Genomic DNA, 17245 nt, shown 5'->3' on the forward strand with positions numbered 1-17245 from the left:
CCTTTATTGACATAGGATCTGAAGGCTTAATACTGGCTTAATAAAGTGCATGTATTGGGAATCTTCCATATTTCTTATTGCGTATAAATACTTAACCGATTAGGATAACTCCATAACGTTTATCATAAATGTAAAACTCTTCGATTTGCTAAGATCACGATTTGCTGGTGTGGCCCAATACGTAAACATGCATCTTTGAAAAGGAGATGTGTGCGTGAGAAAATGACTTTACGCACGGTAGGCCTACCTACGTACGTCTCTATCATGACGTCGTGAATTAGCTGGAGATTGTAGGGAGAGAGCAAAAGGGAGGGAGTGTGAGGATTCGGTGTTTCGTCGTACATGGGGAAGCGATTGTACATAATGCGTGTATTTATATGTACATTTTTCGTTTCTGACTTTTCACCATACGAAATTAAAGTAGATGGCAATAGAGTGATTAATACGGTTGTTTTTGACATTCAATGTATACGCTATGCACGGGGACCGGGTTGCCATTTATAGCCATACAAACATAGCCATACAATACGTTGCAAAGAAGCACATTTGACCAAATAATTCGACATTTGGGTGATCTCAAACGAGTCGCAACCGATGGACATACGGTCATCTTGACTGAGCGCGTCGAAAGTATTTGTAAGTACACATTATTACATGCTACAATATCTTACTCAGTATGCAACCTAAACAATGGTGTATAATTCTAATGAATCAAGATTGCATAAATGTGGCTGTTTGTATTATATTTGTATTCAGATGACAGGTCTACTCTAGCCTTTGGTAATTGTATTCTCGTAAATGACAGGTTTCGCCAAGCAGCAACGACTTTACATTGTTTTTTATTATCGTAGCATAATATAACACACAGTCCCACCTATTAATGACGTTAGTTTATCTTTAGATTTATTGCGCACGTTTTCAGTGAATGTATTTATGCTATGGGAATGAACGGCAACCTAGAATTGACATGAAATCCGAACTTCTCAAATCTGAATTCTGCAAACGGATATAGGGCTGGCCTTCTTCCATAGGCCGTCAAGGATTCCCGGCCGTGTCAACACGGACCAGCAACTACCGGTAGCCTACTATTGGTGGCACCTTAAGAGCTACCCTCATTAAAGCGTTTGTAGGCAATATCAGTCCAGTGCACGTGTTTGGATGTTTAAATCCACCTGCGCACCATTGTAAACATATGTCTATTTTTGCATTGCTTTAGCATTTCTCTAATAGCATGTCAGATGTGGCTTGCTTAATAAATAAACTACATCTCTTGGATGGAATGTTGTGTCGCCGTTTTGGTCTCTGGCTTAGATAAATCTCTGTGATGCCGTGGGTGCTGCTGTCCATGGTCCTGAAATATGTTTCTCTATGCTCGTCCCAGTTGGAATTCTTTGTTCAGACACATCCGCTGTCCATGGTGTAGAAATGATTCTTTCTGCACCTAAAGATATAGAGCAGCTTGTTGATTTAATATAGGCCACTGATATTACCATAATATTTATTAAACTGGCTAGCTTGATAAATTCTAATCTGTCTGATCCATACCTCGCTCACAGTTTGCTTTTATGTATCTCAGTGTGTGAGGAGTGTCTCCCACTGTGTTGTCCCTCTCTAGCTCGCTTGCTTGCTCTCTCTCTCTCTCTCTCTGTCTCACACATGCTTCTCGTTGCATTACCCACTTTCTCTCTCTCTCCGTGTTTGTCTCTTCCTGCATGCTCTTGTTAGTGCTCTAAAAATACACCATAATGCAAATGAAGTATCCAACAGTGTCTGTCTTCCTTCACTACCCTTCCCTTCCTTCCCACCATCTGTCTCACGGTGGAGCTTTGTTACACACTGTCCTCTCTCTCTCCCTCTTTCTCTCCCCTCTTTCTCTCTTCATCTTTTCGTGTGACAACATGATGAAGTTGCATTCATTATTCAGCACTTCAAACGAGTGGCTATATTTAGGTGTATTTATACTTTAATACACACTCCCATGGCTGCTGTGCTGTCTGTGTTAGCACTGAAAGCACACTGTTGGACTGAGTGAGCCATCTTAACCTATCCCACTCCACTGTGGGAGGAGCTCATGAAATCTGTACATTATGTGCAGGGTTATGGCAGAGTGAGTTCTGCTCTCATACTATCTCTCTATAGCGCATGGAGCCAGCACATATTAGTAACAACTAACACACTGGTCTTTAGCGGCAGGAGCACGACTCACTGAACTGCTGTAGGTGAGGTTTTTGTTCTAGATTAATAGTGTACATATGAAGGTTGGTGTATGTTGTTGTTTGGGCAGTTGTTTAGATGATAATCTGGGTTGTCCTTGTCAATGGTTACGAATTACATTACCTGTCAAAAGTTTTATAACATTACTCATTCAAGGGTTTTTCTTTATTTGTACTATTTTCTACATTGTAGAATAATAGTGAAGACATCAAAACTATGAAGAAACACATATGGATGTAGTAACCAAAAAAGTGTAAACCAAATCAAAATATTTGAGATTCTTCAAAGTAGCCACCCTTTGCCTTGATGACAGCTTTAAACAGTCTTGGCATTCTCTCAACCAGGTTCATGAGGTAGTCACCTGGAATGCATTTCAATTAACAGGTGTGCCTTCTTAAAAGTACATTTGTGGAATTTCTTTTTCTTAATGCGTTTGAGCCAATCAGTTGTGTTGTGACAAGGTAGGGGAGGAGTATACAGACGATAGCCCTATTTGGTAAAATACCAAGTCCATATTATAGCAAAAACAGCATAAATAAGCAAAGACAACCGACAGTCCATCATTACTTTAAGACATGAAGGTCAGTCAATACGGAAAATGTAAAGAACTTTTGAAGTTTCTTCAAGTGCAGTCCCAAAAACCATCAAGCACTATGATGAAACTGGCTCTCACGAGGACCGCCACAGGAATAGAAGACCCAGAGTTACCTCCACTGCAGAGGATAGGTTCATTAGAGTTACCAGCCTCAGAAATTGCAGCCCAGGTAAATGCTTCAGAGTGTAAGTAACAGATCTCAACATCCACTGTTCACAGGAGACTGCGTGTATCAGGCCTTCATGGTTGAATTGCTGCAAAGAAACCACTACCAAAGGACACCAATAAGAAGAAGATACTTGCTTGGGCCAAGCAATTCGAGCAATGGAAATTGGACTGGTGGAAATTTGTCCTTTGGTCTGGAGTCCAAATGTAAGATTTTTGGTTCCAATTGCCTTGTCTTTGTAAGACGCAGTGTGGGTGAACAGATGATCACCACATGTATTTCCAACCATAAAGCATGGACGAGGAGGTGTTATGGTGTGGGGGTGTTTTGCTGGTGACACTGTCTGTGATTTGTTTAGAATTCAAAGCACACTTTTCCAGCATGGCTACCACAGCATTCTGCAGCAAAACACCACCCCATCTGGTTTGGACTTAGTGGGACTATAATTTATTTTTCAACAAGACAATGACCCAACACACCGCCAGCCCGTGTAAGGACTATTTTACCAAGAGGGAGAGTGATGCATCAGATGACTTGGCCTCCACAATTCCCTGACCTCAACCAAATTGAGATGGTTTGGGATGAGTCGGACTGCAGAGTGAAGGAAAGCAGCCAACAAGTGCTCAGCATATGTGGGAACTCCTTCAAGACTGTTGGAAAAGCATTCCACGTGAAGCTGGTTGAGACAATGCCAAGAGTGTGTGAAGCTGTCATCAAGGTAAAGAAAAGCAGTTGAATGAGTAGGTGTTCTAAAAAAAAAATCACCAGTAGTGTATGTGTTTGACTGTTCCATTATGAATGTTGGTATCTCCAATGAACTTGAGGTTTTTGTTACGATATAATGACTGTACTTCTGTATAGAGTCTGTTGACTTCCGTCTGTCTCTACCTTTCATTTTATTATTTAATCCTTTAGTTCTCTCTCTCTCTCTCTCTCTCTCTCCAGATCCAGTAATGGCACAGCTATTGTTTCTTATTCTGTATGCTCTGCCATCTCTTGTTGTGGCCATACATAATTCAACAACTGGAGGTAATTATGGTGTTTGTGTGTGTACATGTGTGTGCAACGTGTGTTTGTGTAAGTGTGTTAGCAGTTAGAAATTTCGTAGAGATTGCAAAATGACCTAAATGGAGCATCATCACAATGTTGCTGAATGCATGGAGGAAGGCGTTAGATGGAGTGAGGATTATAATTGGAGTGTAATACATCTCATGGCTGTAATGTAGACTACTGTAAGTGATTATTCTTCCACACATGTCTTTCTCTCGTCCTTTTTAGGCTGTGCCATCATCCGTCCTCCCAGAGATGGAGGCATCCGCTACAGAGGCCTGACACAAGAACAGGTACAGTACTCTCAATACCATCGCAGTATACTCTTAGGGAAAAAAAATGTGCTATCTAGAACCTAAAAGGGTTATTCGGCTGTCCCTGTAGGAGAACCCTTTTGGGTTCCATGTAGAACCCTTTCCGGGGTTTCTACATGGAACCCAAAAGGGTACTCCCGTGAGGACAGCTGAAGAACCCTTTTTTCTAAGAGTGTACTACCACTGTTATCACAGTACTGTCAAAAGCCCCTACTCCTTTAATCATATCAACCCTAGATAAAGTAGAAATAGCTCATATAGTTTCTTGTAAATTCTGACATTATCTTTGCTTCTCTCTACCATGGCCATATCTAGCAACCATGTTCTTGTTGTCCTAATCATAGCAAAGCATGGAAGCCTTTAGGAAAAATGACTCATTGGTCAGGTGAGGTACATATTTAAAGACAGCTAAACATCTATCTCCGTCATCTATTTCTGTGTGCAGATTCGCAATGTGCAGATCCTACCGGTGGACTACGAGATAGAGTACATCTGCAGGGGGAACAGGGTCATAGTGGGCCCTAAGGTCAGGAAGTGCCTTCCCAACGGCACATGGACTGATATCACACAGCACAGCAGGTGTCGTAAGTACTCTCTACTTTATTTACAGCCAACCAGTTTAACTTCATTGTCACTCTATTGTCACTCTAAGGGTAAATTCCCTCTTCAATGCCTGTCAGAGTGAATTCCTGGATTGACTAGACTATATCACTGCCACTACTTAAGAATATCTCTGATGTATCATTGATCACCACTCTGCTCTGTGTTCATTTCATCAACAATAACTATGACAAAATATTTGTCAACAACCTATTTTTCCTGACGAAAACGAATCACGATAACGAGAAGCCATTAAAAAACGAAAACGGTAACAAGTTAGTTTTCATTTTAGTTGATGAAAATGTGACGATATGATAATTCCACATGAGACAAATTGGCATTCAATTTGACATTAAGCTCCTTTATCTGTTTTTTTCCAATCATAAATATGCATGCCTTTGCAGAATATGTAACGCAATCCTCACATTGGCAGAATTAACGTCTTTCAGTTGCACGGCCTGATTGAGCCGCGGTGATCTGCCCAGCTCTCCCACACATGTCACTTCAGTCACTCGTCAAACTTTTTAACTGATGCATAGCCAGCAGGCCAGGACACTTCCATTGTAACTAACCTTAAATATAAATAATGTTTAGTCTCTCTTACTTTCAATGTAGGCTTAGTTTTGCTTTGACCACATCGGACTGGAAGTTATATTTTCCCATGTGCGCTGTTCTTCATCTGTGTTGATGCTCTCACGGTCGGAAAATGTGAGCGCAGTTTATTTCAGATTTGAAATATTTAATGCTATTTGCTGAGTATTAGGAGTATTAGCCGACCAGCTGGTTCTCTTTCTGTCGAACCATCTGTTTTCCGAGCGCCTCAGAACGGGACTTGACAGGAAGCCTATGGCAGGAGCGGACGAAACAACTGGTTTTAATTGGCTGATCTGAGGCTATCACCATCTACTGCAACCCTTAGAACCTCCCTCGAAGTGTCCTGCATCCGGTGGGCAGTATTATTATTATTTTTGTGTTCGTGTGCAACGAAGAGAACGGTTAGCTCGTGCAACATGGATATTACAGAATCGACTATATCTTAAGTGTGTAAACAGCATTCAGTTGACATCAGTCTCTCTCGTGTTACAGGACGGCTAGCAGAGTTACGCTGGCTAGCTATTAGCATGAACGGCGATATGTGACGCACCATAACAAAACTTTTCTGCATCGATTTGGTGCCACTCCTCACAGTCGTGTGATTCGCTCAGAATTGGAATTGATTATCATGTCCCTCAGTAAATCCCAAACGGTCCCCACTGTTACCAGGCTCTATGCGTCAGCAATTGGAGCCTGGAGACGAGGTTAGGAGTACAGTAATAATTATGGCATTGTTGGAAGGCTCAGATTCTCCCCCTTTTAAAGGAATCACTGTTATTTACCCCCATCCAATGGTTATGATTGGGAGAAAAGAGCTCTATGCCTAAATTGTTTGACCTGTAGCCAAGGCTTTGAAGCTTATATGGTAATAGTATGTCTAGTTGGACAAGTCTGTTTGAATGTGCACATGATGGAAGTAAGAGGTAAATACATTATACATACAAAAGTATGTGTATGTAACAGTTTAGCTTCCGTCCCTCGCCTCGAACCAGGGACCCTCTGCACACATCAACAGGGGAACAACTACTTCAAGGTCTAAGCGATTGACATCACTTAGAGCTATTAGAAATGCTATTACCGCGCACCACTGCTAACTAGCTAGCCATTTCACATCGGTTACATGGACACCTCTTCAAATGAGTGGATTCGGCTATTTCAGGCACACCCGTTGCTGACAGGTGAATAAAATCGAGCACACACCCATACAATCACCATAGAAAACATTGGCAGTAGAATGGCCTTACTGAAAAGCTCAGCAACATTCCAATGTGGCACCATCATAGGATGCCACCTTTCCAACAATTCAGTTCGTCATATGTCTGCCCTGCTAGAGATGCCCTGGTTAACTGTAAGTGCTGTTATTGTGAAGTGGAAACGTCTAGGAGCAACAATGGCTCAGGCACAAAATGGTAAGCCACAGAAGCTCACAGAAAGGGAGTGCAACACTCACTACCGAGTTCCAAACTGCCCCTGGAAGCAACATCAGCACAATAACTGTTCATCGGGAGCTTCATGAAATGAGTTTCCATGGCCAAGCAGCAGCACAGAAGCCTAAAATCATCATGCGCAATGCCAAGCTTCGGCGAGAGTGGTGTAAAGCTCGCCTCTATTGGACATTGGAGAAGTGGAAACGTGTTCTCTGGAGTGATGAATCACACTTCACTATCTGGCAGTCCGACAGACTAATCTGGGTTTGGCAGATGCCAGGAGAACGCTATCTGCCCGTATGCATAGTGCCAACTTTACAGTTTGGTGGAGGAGGAATAATGGTCCGGGGCTGTTTTTCATGGTTCGGGCTACGCCCCTTAGTTCCAGTGAAGGGAAATCTTAACGCTACAGCATATAATGAATGACATTCTAGACGATTCTATGATTCCAACTTTGTGGCAACAGTTTGGGGAAGGCCCTTTCCTGTTTCAGCATGACAATACCTCCTGTGCACAAAGCGAGGTCCATACAGAAATAGTTTGCAGAGATTGGTGTGGAAGAACTTGATTGGCATGCACAGAGCCCTGACCTCAAACCCATCGAATACCTTTGGGATGAATTGGAATGCTGACTGTGAGCCAGGTCTAATCGCTCAAATTCAGTGCCCGACCTCACTAATGCTCCTGCGGCCGATTGGAAGAAAGTCCCCGTAGCAATGTTCCAACATCTAGTTGAAAGCCTTCCCAGAAAAGTGGAGGCTGTTATAGCAGCAAGGGGGGGGGGGCAACTCCATATTAATTCCCATGAATTTGGAATGAGATGTTGGACGAGCAGGTGTCTATATACTTTTGGTCATGTAGTGAATGAATTATTTAATTGGAAAGAAATGCACTGACTAAAACAAGACAAAAATTGTCCAGATTTATTGTTGACTGATAATAACTAAAAGTAACAAAGAAGGAAATTATTAAAATGTGACTGCCATTTATTTGAAGACTAAAACTAAATAGAAAAAAGATGCCAAAATAAACACTGGTACCATATTAGCCTGAGTGCCAGTCTGTTTTCTGCTCTTGCCAACTCCTTGTAGAATTGTCATGCCATATTTGTTCCATAAGGAGTTGGCATGAGAGCAGAAACACACTGGCAGTTAGTACATGTCATGTAAATATGACTGCTGTCATTCCCACTAACCTTCCTCCCACTACTCTGCCCATCTCTCTCCCAGTGCTGCTGTGCCCTCGTGTGTGGACGTCCCTGGAGAATGGGAGGGTGGCGCTGAAGCCCCCTGGGCCACCGGTGGAGGGCACCGTGCTGCACTACAGCTGCCATGCTGGCTTCATGCTGGAGGGCAGGAACATCACACACTGCACCAAACTGGGCAAGTGGGACTCACCCAAACCGGTCTGCCTCTGTAAGTGCGGAATGGAATCCCAATCTATTCATGTTATTCAATTGTGATGTTTGTGTTGATATTATATGTTTCGGTTTAGCTTCAAAAAGGAAAAACAACACACATACTCCATGGAAACATACATAGACAAACCTATATTCGCTGAGTGTACAAAACATTAGGAATACCTTCCTAATATTGAGTTGCACCCCTTTTTCTCTCAGAACAGCCTCAATTTGTCTCAATAGGGATGCTGGGCCATGTTGACTCCAATGCTTCCCACAGTTGTGTCAAGTTGGCTGGATGTCCTTTGGATGGTGGACCGTTGTTGATACACAAGGGAAACGGTTGAGTGTGAAAAACCCATCAGCGTTGCAGTTCTTGACACACTTAAACCAGCGCGCCTGGCACCTACTACCATACCCCGTTCAAAGGCACTTAAGTCTCTTGTCTTGCTCATTCACCCTTTGAATGGCACACATACACAATCCATGTCTCAATTGTCTCAAGGCTTAAAAATCCTTCTTTAACTTGTCTCCCCATCACCTACACTGACGGAAGTGGATTTAACGAGTGACATCAATAAGGGATCATAGCTTTCACCTGGATTCACCTGGTCAGTCTTTGTCATGGAAAGAGCAGGTGTTCCTAATGTTTTGTACTCAGTGTACATTGATATATTGTCAATATAGTTGCGTGTCCAGGCATGTATTCTACAATGGTGTATATGCTTTGTTTTGTGTGCAAATCATAGGTGTGTGTATAGGTACAAATGATAAATGTTCAGCTTTTTTGGATGAAGGTCAATTGTATTTCCTTGAATCGTCGCATCCTCTCTCCTTGTCGCCTTCTCAAAACACAACGGCGGAGAAGGTCAGAGGTTCCTCCCCTTGGTTCCTCAAGAACTTGGGAGTCAATCATATGAATATATGAATGTACCATCAACTGTGAACTGAGGATTATTTTACCTTTTGTTGTTCTAAATTTGTTTGTTGAGATTTTTTTTTCCTTCATGGATTGATGCGCTATACGTGTTACTCATGACACATGTACAGTACTCCATGCTCCTTAAATTGACATCAGTATGTAGGCCTACTGTAGACTACTTTTACTGTATTGTCTGTATACCCTGTGGAAGTGACGGCCACTTCCGCTTCACTTCCGGGTCACGTCCCAAAATCTCTCTAATGGATTTCAAGATTATATCACAAAATTAATTTAATATATATACAGCAAACAAATTTAGAACAACAAAAGGTAAAATAATCTTCAGTTCACATTTGATGGTACAAGGGAGGATGCGAGAAATCCAGGAAATACAATTGACATTCACCCCCTTGTTCTGTGTACTTGTCATAAACAGGGAGTTATAGTACTGTCACCTGGTGGACACAAGCCATATTTTATGAATAATTGTGCAATACTCCATGATTGTGTAATAACCCATCAATTTTACATCTGTTCTCGTTTTGTAGTCTAAGAGTGGGCTTCATATTTGTTCATGTGTATATGTATATGTGCTTTAGTATGAATTTACTTCAACATATTTGACGCTCAAGAAGAAGCACGAAGCAGAGAATTTACAACCGTTTTATTTGAACTACATATATGAACTACATCTCCCACCAATCAGCTGTATATTTCTCTATTTTGAAAAGCTTGCAGGTCTCCATTTATTTGATATATTGTTTTCATTTTCAAACAGTACTGGCTGGCAAAAAAAAACTGCTTAATCTAATATACAAAACATCAGACGGCCTGTAACTAACTGGTTCTTATCGTCCTTATTGCCAAGAGTGTGCAAAGCTGTCATCAAGGCAAAGGGTGGCTACTTAAAATATATTTTGATTTGTTGAACCCTTTTTTGGTTATTACATCATTCCATATGTGTTATTTCATAGTTTTTATGTCTTCACATTTACTCTACAATGTAGAAAAATAAATAAATACATGGAATGAGTTGGCGTTTCCAAACTTTTGACTGGTACTGTATAAATATTAAATTAATTTTCTGATATAATCTTGAAGCCCATTAGAGAGATTTTGGTACATGACCCGGAAGTGAAGCGGAAGTGGCCGTCACTTCCACAGGGTATACAGACAATACAGTAAAAGTAGTCTACAGTAGGCCTACATACTGATTTCAATTTAAGGAGCATGGAGTACTGTACATGTGTCATTAGTAACACGTATAGCGCAATCAATCCATGAAGAATGAAACAATTCACAAACATCATACAGTGTTAGTGTTGCATTTACATACGCTACCAGTCACCAAGTCATTTTGACTATTAACAAATGTAATTTTGTCTTTTCTATTTGCTTGCCACAGATGACAGAAACTACAAAGGTAAGAGAGATTGGTTTTGGTTGGGTTGTCTATGAATGTAAAAGCTCATTGAAACAAATGTTGCAAAAAGTTGTAATGCTTCTGTTAAGCACAAGAGGGCAGTGGTACATCATTTCTAGAGCAGGATGCCTTCTGTTGACCAGTAATTCTACTGGTGAAGGATTTAAACTGATTCGAATTAGCTAAAGGGAAATAATAATCTTGTCAACACCACATCGTCCAACTGAAATGTGTCTATTGCTTTTAATCCTAACCCCTCTGAATCAGAGAGGTGCAGGGGGGCTGCCTTAATCGACATCCACGTCTTCGGCGCCCAGACAACAGTGGGTTAACTGCCTTGCTTAGAGGCAGAAAGACAGATTTTTACCTTGTCAACTCGGGGATTCAATCCAGCAACCTTCCGGTTACTGGAACAATGCTCTAAGCACTAGGCTACCTTGCCAAGAGTAGAAATGACACAAAATATGTTATAGTTAAATTGTTGTCCTTGCGGCATTGACAAGATTATTATTTGTTTGTCATTTTTGTTGAAGCTTATTGCTTAATTTAAGAGGATACCTATTATATTCCTGTCGTAAAATACTGGCGTATCACTTTTCAACTCCTCTTTCAGATCGTACAATATCACTAATAATTATTTAATGATTATTATCAACCATTAACAACAACATTACTCACTCATTTCAACTTAGGACAGGTTGGCGCAGGAGAAGACTAACGGTGCATAGAAAGCACATTTCCTTCCAAAATCTCCATGAAATGTGAACCAGGCGTACTCTCTCCTCTTATCTCTCATTCACTGTCTCTCTCTCTCTCTCTCTCTCTCTCTCTCTCTCTCTCTCTCTTCTTTCCACTTTTCACTCGGTGTGGTATCAACACCCACTTACTGCCTTCTCAGCTGGGTAAAGGTTAACACCCAGGTCTGTCTGTGTCTCTGTGTGGAGGTGTGTGTGTGGGTGTGTGTTAGCAGCAGTCAGAGGAAGTCAGAAAAAGCATTCTCTCTTCTGTGATCTTAAGCCCTGTGTTCTTATAGGTTAACCAGAATAGGGATTCCTGTACCACACTGGATCCCACCACTGATACAGTTGATATAATAGATAGCTATGGCAGAGGTGTTGCGACAGCGTTTAGTTTCTAAGGCTGTGGGCGACATTTTAGTCACACATACGAGCACAGATCTGTACAAAAATACCGTAAAATTATAATCTGCTTCGTGATTTAATTTGAAGCTTTTCTTTAGCGATGTGCCTTATAAGGAGGAGATTATTTAACCAGAGTTAAAGGGGAAATCTGTAGTTGCTACATCCACTTTTGGATTTATACAGTACATGTATTATATTGATTATTGAAGAATATCACTTATAAACATCATACCACATCAGAACCCAAAATACAGTATAATCTTTTACTCCATTATTTATAAACAATGTAATTGTAAACAAACACTATATAGCCTAAAAACATGATATCATGGGTAGTAATATCATGGGTAGTCAGTCCCTGCTTCTATAGCTCTGTCTATCAATTTGAGAATGGTTACATTTCTCCAGCCCCATCCCTCAGTTATTTACCAAAACCAGTGGCGAGGTGACCACTTTGATTTTGTTTTTGTTTGAATTGCAGATTGCCCCTTTAAGTAAACTCTACGATGTGCACCATGCACGCAATCCAACTGAGAGGTGCAGTATTTGAAACTAGCATTATATTATTTGCCATAATGTCTATTCAAAATGTTGTTTTTTCAGAGTGCTCTTGTTGTGACAAATGTCTGCCCCACAATGTGTTGTTCGGTGTTTGCTGGCATATAGACGGCCGCGTAATGGAATAGCATTTAAATATCAGGTGTGAATAATACATGGCATGCTGCGAAGTTCAGACAGGTGATCTATGAGACAGAGGAGTTCTACGTCATTGTGGGCTACAGATGGCTCAGCGGGTTAGAGGTTGGAACACGCATGGTGCTGGCTGGCAACACAAGGGCTGTGAGTTGAATTGCCACCTTTGCCAAGTATACTCGATAACAGTTAGTAGCTTTGGGTCTGCTATTGACTATTACTGTATTCAGATGCAGTTCTGTAGTAAATACGTTCCACTGTAATTGTACTGAGGTGGAAGGTGGCTATTTCTCCATCACACAATCTATCCCAAAGTGCACAATAAGAGTATTTCTTCAGTGATATTACATAGAGAACCTAAAACCAGCCTAATTATTGAGCAAAGGTGGAATGCATTTATAGCATTGGGTTTACTCTCTAGTCCCCAGAGTGCCAGTAGCTGTTGCCAATGAGTCAGGTGTTACATTTTAGCCATGAAAGAGGTGGAGTCATGGGAGGGTAGCATTTTCTGACTAATTCTATAATTCTATTATAGCTGGTTCTAATTATGTTATTCATATTGGCCTACTTGGGGGTATGAGAGCCCTGTCTAAGAGCTGAGAGTGAAACGGTGGTTGCGTCGCAAATTGCACCCTATTATTTAGAGTACACTACTTTTGACCAGAGCTCTACTTTATAGGGAATAGGGAGGCATTTGGGATGCGGTCAGTGCTGCATTGGCTGATTTAAAGGGCAATGAGAGGAGGCTTTAAAACTTCTTCGGGATCGGTGTACCTTCCACGGGACGGTTGAGCTAATGTAGGCTAATGTGATTAGCATGAGGTTGTAAGTAACAAGAACATTTCCCAGGACATAGACATATATGGCAGAAAGCTTAAATTCTTGTTAATCTAACTGCGCTGTCCAATTTACAGTAGATATTACAGTGAAAGAATACCATGCTATTGTTTGAGGAGAATGCACAGTTTTGAACATGAATAGTTATTCATAAACAAATTAGGAACATTTGGGCAGTCTTGATACAACATTTTGAACAGAAATGCAATGGTTCATTAGACCAGTCTAAAACTTTGCACATACACTATTGCCATCTAGTGGCCAAAATCTAAATTACAGCTTTGCTGGAATAATACATTATGGCCTTTCTCTTGCATTTCAAAGATGATGGTACAAAAAAATACAAAAGAACAGTTGGTTTTTTCTTTGTATTATCTTTTACCAGATCTATTGTGTTATATTCTCCTACATTCCTTTCACATTTCCACAAACTTCAAAGTGTTTCCTTTCAAATGGTACCAAGAATACGCATATCCTTGCTTCAGGGCCTGAGTTACAGGCAGTTAGATTTGGGTATGTTGTTTTAGGCGAAAATTGAAAAAAAAAGGGGGCAGATCCTTATTAAACTGGACAGATGGTTCAAATAGCAGGTATGCTGTAGCCTGTACAGTAGCAGATCTTGGCTATATATCACACAGACTGACTCCAGGTCAGCTTAAATGAAGGGAAAAGGAGAGCAGGGAAATTGATGCACTGACTGGTCCCACTGCTTTTGCTGATTTCTCAAAGAAGCCTTTGAGGCATTTAATGGTCTTTCTATTGGCTTGTGGCTTGTGTGAATGAATGTTCTTTCATTGGTTCATGTGGTTGAGAATCGATTTGGCTCACTTTCAATCTAAAGTCTATGTTGATTTGATATTCAAATATTTGATTTATATCAGTGTACCCTCTATTTTCCCAGATAAAGTTAACTTAGTCATATATTGATTTGAATAATCTATTGCCCCCAAAAGATGAATTAGAGAGTGGCAGATACTGAGAGTGTGCCAATACTCTTTGATTGTAGAAACAAGGTGTTGCACACTTCTTTGATTGTAGAAACTATGTTTTGCACCCACACACATATTCACGCGCTCGCTCGCACGCACACACACTCGCACGCACGCACACACTCACACTCACACACAATTCAAAAGTTGGTAAATAGGCACTGCAGTTTATAGTGCCCCCTTAACCATCCCCCTGCCTCACTTGCTCTCTCGATGTCTCTACACATTCAGCGACTAGCAAATATCATCAGAGTTGTCCTCGCGCATACACACATGCACACACACAGACGCACACTCATAGCCTCTGCTGCAGTTGATGATATACCTTTCGCGTATCATTCCTGGACACTTCGTTTCATCCTCTACAATTGGAAATACGGGTCGTTGCACGGACAGATTATTTTAAAATCCTGAAATGACGCACAGTGCGATTTGCTTTTATTAACCAGAGAATAAGGACACTTCAAACGTTATTCGTAACCCGGAGCTCATTTTCTGCCGTCTGGACTGGTCGCGCGCGCAAACCTTTCGGTGCAAAATCATGGTGATCATGAATCATTAGAAATAACCGACTAGCATTATTTTAATGTCTGTCCAATATTCTCAATCGCGACGGAAAGGGAAACTATCCTGCCTCATTAGTTTTTACAGCACTTGGAACAAAACCATTCAACTTATTTGCTGAACCCAATTAATTGAACACTTCATTTTAGGTTTTGAAATTATTGAACTCTGCCTGCTGAACGACAAAAGGAGGCAAACGTGGCTTCCAAACAAGTTATACCCTATTTATAAATCCAACATTTAACGTTGATAAAAACATTAACTATTTGGGTTGTATATCATGGACCTCTGCACGGACAAATTATAAATCGAAACTATTAGTCCACTGAAATAATATAAGAGCAGACGAGCTAGGCTATTTCTTAATTTTTTTCTAACAATCATTCACTGTATGTTAGCGAGGCGAACACGTGAATCCACTTTTTGGAGAGCGCAAAATTCTTGCAATGAAATGCTATTGCGATTCTTTGCAAATTCACCTCGAGGCTCTCTAAACTTTTAATTACACCATAATCTCCTATTATTCTAACACGAACCCAACTCCACTGCAACATTTGGATATCGCTTCAATTCAAATTACCTGACCATGGCGGTCATTGGAAAAAGTCTGCGGAAATTATCGAGTGTTGCGTCCGGCCATATTGCACTTCGAGCATCGCTCACCTTACTTCTACTCTCTTGGCCGTGCCCGTCCCTAGGCAAGAAGAAACTCTACATCGGAGCTCTCTTCCCCATGAGCGGCGGTTGGCCGGGCGGCCAAGCATGTCTCCCCTCTGCGCAGATGGCTTTGGATCTGGTAAACAACCGGACGGATATTCTGCCGGATTACGAACTGGAGCTGATATACTATGACAGTATGGTGAGTAGATGTTGAATCAAATAGATCCATTGTTGTAGTTAAAAAGTGATAGTCACACAATCAGAAGAGAATACAACTTTATCTTGGTTTTTCACAAGTCTCTAGACCAGTTGAAATTAAATTCGACCAGTTTGTGTCCATGTAATATTAAATACATGACCCCTTAATTTATATTTCAGTTTCAGCCTTTCTTCTTTACATATGTCTCTATACATTGTTAAAACTTGCCAACATGATATTGATTTCCAGCAGGCATACTTCTTTGAATGTATTGCCCTTGTAGCAGGTGGGTGCAGTAATGTAACAACTCAGCAGCATACTTATTTAATATTGTCAAGGGAGTTATGTACCAAAAGCCAAATTATATTACCCCTTTTAGAATTGTTGCCCATTTCATTAAAAAAAACAAGGCAACAGTAAACATGTCATCCCCCACAAAAGATGCAGCGTCCCCCTTGGGCCAATTGAGATAAATCTCGCAACTAACACATTTCAGTTAATTACCATAGCTCCTGCTTTAGGCCAATTAGTGTCATTTTGTAAATGCGGGATCTCTATGGCAAGACGCATCATTGTCGTCAAAATGGCAAGACCCAAATCTCGACAAAATCGGCCTAGTGTTGTCTGAGATATCGCATGTGGCGAATGGACAGAGACTGATCCACAGTCGCCTCCCCGATTTCATTGTGGTGGACGATAAACTAAACTAATGCCACGTCAGACACTGATATTGGCTTGCTGCAATTCAGCACCAAGGACAGCCACAAAGCATCAGCTAGCTGCTAAATTACGAAGTGGGAGGCAATAACTGGGGCAGGAACAGTGGGAAACATATAGAGTGTATAGTGCTGACATTTGAAAATGCCTATATGATGAATGATTGATGAGCGACAAGCAGCGGGTGTTTTGTTAATTTAATAGCACAAATATTTGGCTCTATCATTTCCTGGTTAGTCACTGGAGCTTAGTGGTTAGCTAGTGGTCAAATGGGTCAGTGATGGTCAGCTATATGTGACATCTTATCCCGAGGAGACCTCTGTAGTGGCATTCTGTCCACTGAAGAAATGTCCCTTGTGCTTTGACATATAGACATTGGTCTTGACATATAGACATTGGTCTTGACATATAGACATTGGTCTTGACATATAGACATTGGTCTTGACATATAGACATTGGTCTTGACATATAGACATTGGTTTTGACATATAGACATTGGTCTTGACATATAGACATTGGTCTTGACATATAGACATTGGTCTTGACATATAGACATTGGTCTTGACATATAGACATTGGTCTTGACATATAGACATTGGTCTTGACATATAGGCATTGGTCTTGACATATAGGCATTGGTCTTGACATATAGACATTGGTCTTGACATATAGACATTGGTCTTGTCATATAGACATATATACATTGGTTTTGACATATAGACATTGGTCTTGACATATAG

General features: G+C 40.9%; 1 protein-coding gene across 5 annotated transcripts in view; it reads left to right on the forward strand.

Annotated features, from left to right (window-relative positions):
* LOC118364041 (gamma-aminobutyric acid type B receptor subunit 1-like) overlaps window positions 1-17245 on the forward strand; it is a 55596-nt gene that overhangs the window by 5574 nt on the left and 32777 nt on the right. The window contains exons 1-7 of one of the 5 annotated variants that reach the window (XM_052489515.1): window positions 142-636; window positions 3921-4004; window positions 4254-4318; window positions 4785-4923; window positions 8190-8375; window positions 10687-10704; window positions 15628-15788. In XM_052489515.1, the coding sequence (XP_052345475.1) occupies window positions 3929-4004; window positions 4254-4318; window positions 4785-4923; window positions 8190-8375; window positions 10687-10704; window positions 15628-15788 (645 nt within the window). In that variant the 5' untranslated portion in view covers window positions 142-636; window positions 3921-3928. Of the gene's footprint in view, window positions 1-141; window positions 637-2945; window positions 3694-3920; window positions 4005-4253; window positions 4319-4784; window positions 4924-5076; window positions 6712-8189; window positions 8376-10686; window positions 10705-15627; window positions 15789-17245 lie in introns of those variants that run through there. The other 4 variants (XM_052489516.1, XM_052489518.1, XM_052489519.1 and 1 more) reach the window with 4 other exon arrangements.

This window comes from Oncorhynchus keta, chromosome 31 (assembly GCF_023373465.1).
Source record: "Oncorhynchus keta strain PuntledgeMale-10-30-2019 chromosome 31, Oket_V2, whole genome shotgun sequence".
Lineage (NCBI taxonomy): Eukaryota > Metazoa > Chordata > Actinopteri > Salmoniformes > Salmonidae > Oncorhynchus > Oncorhynchus keta.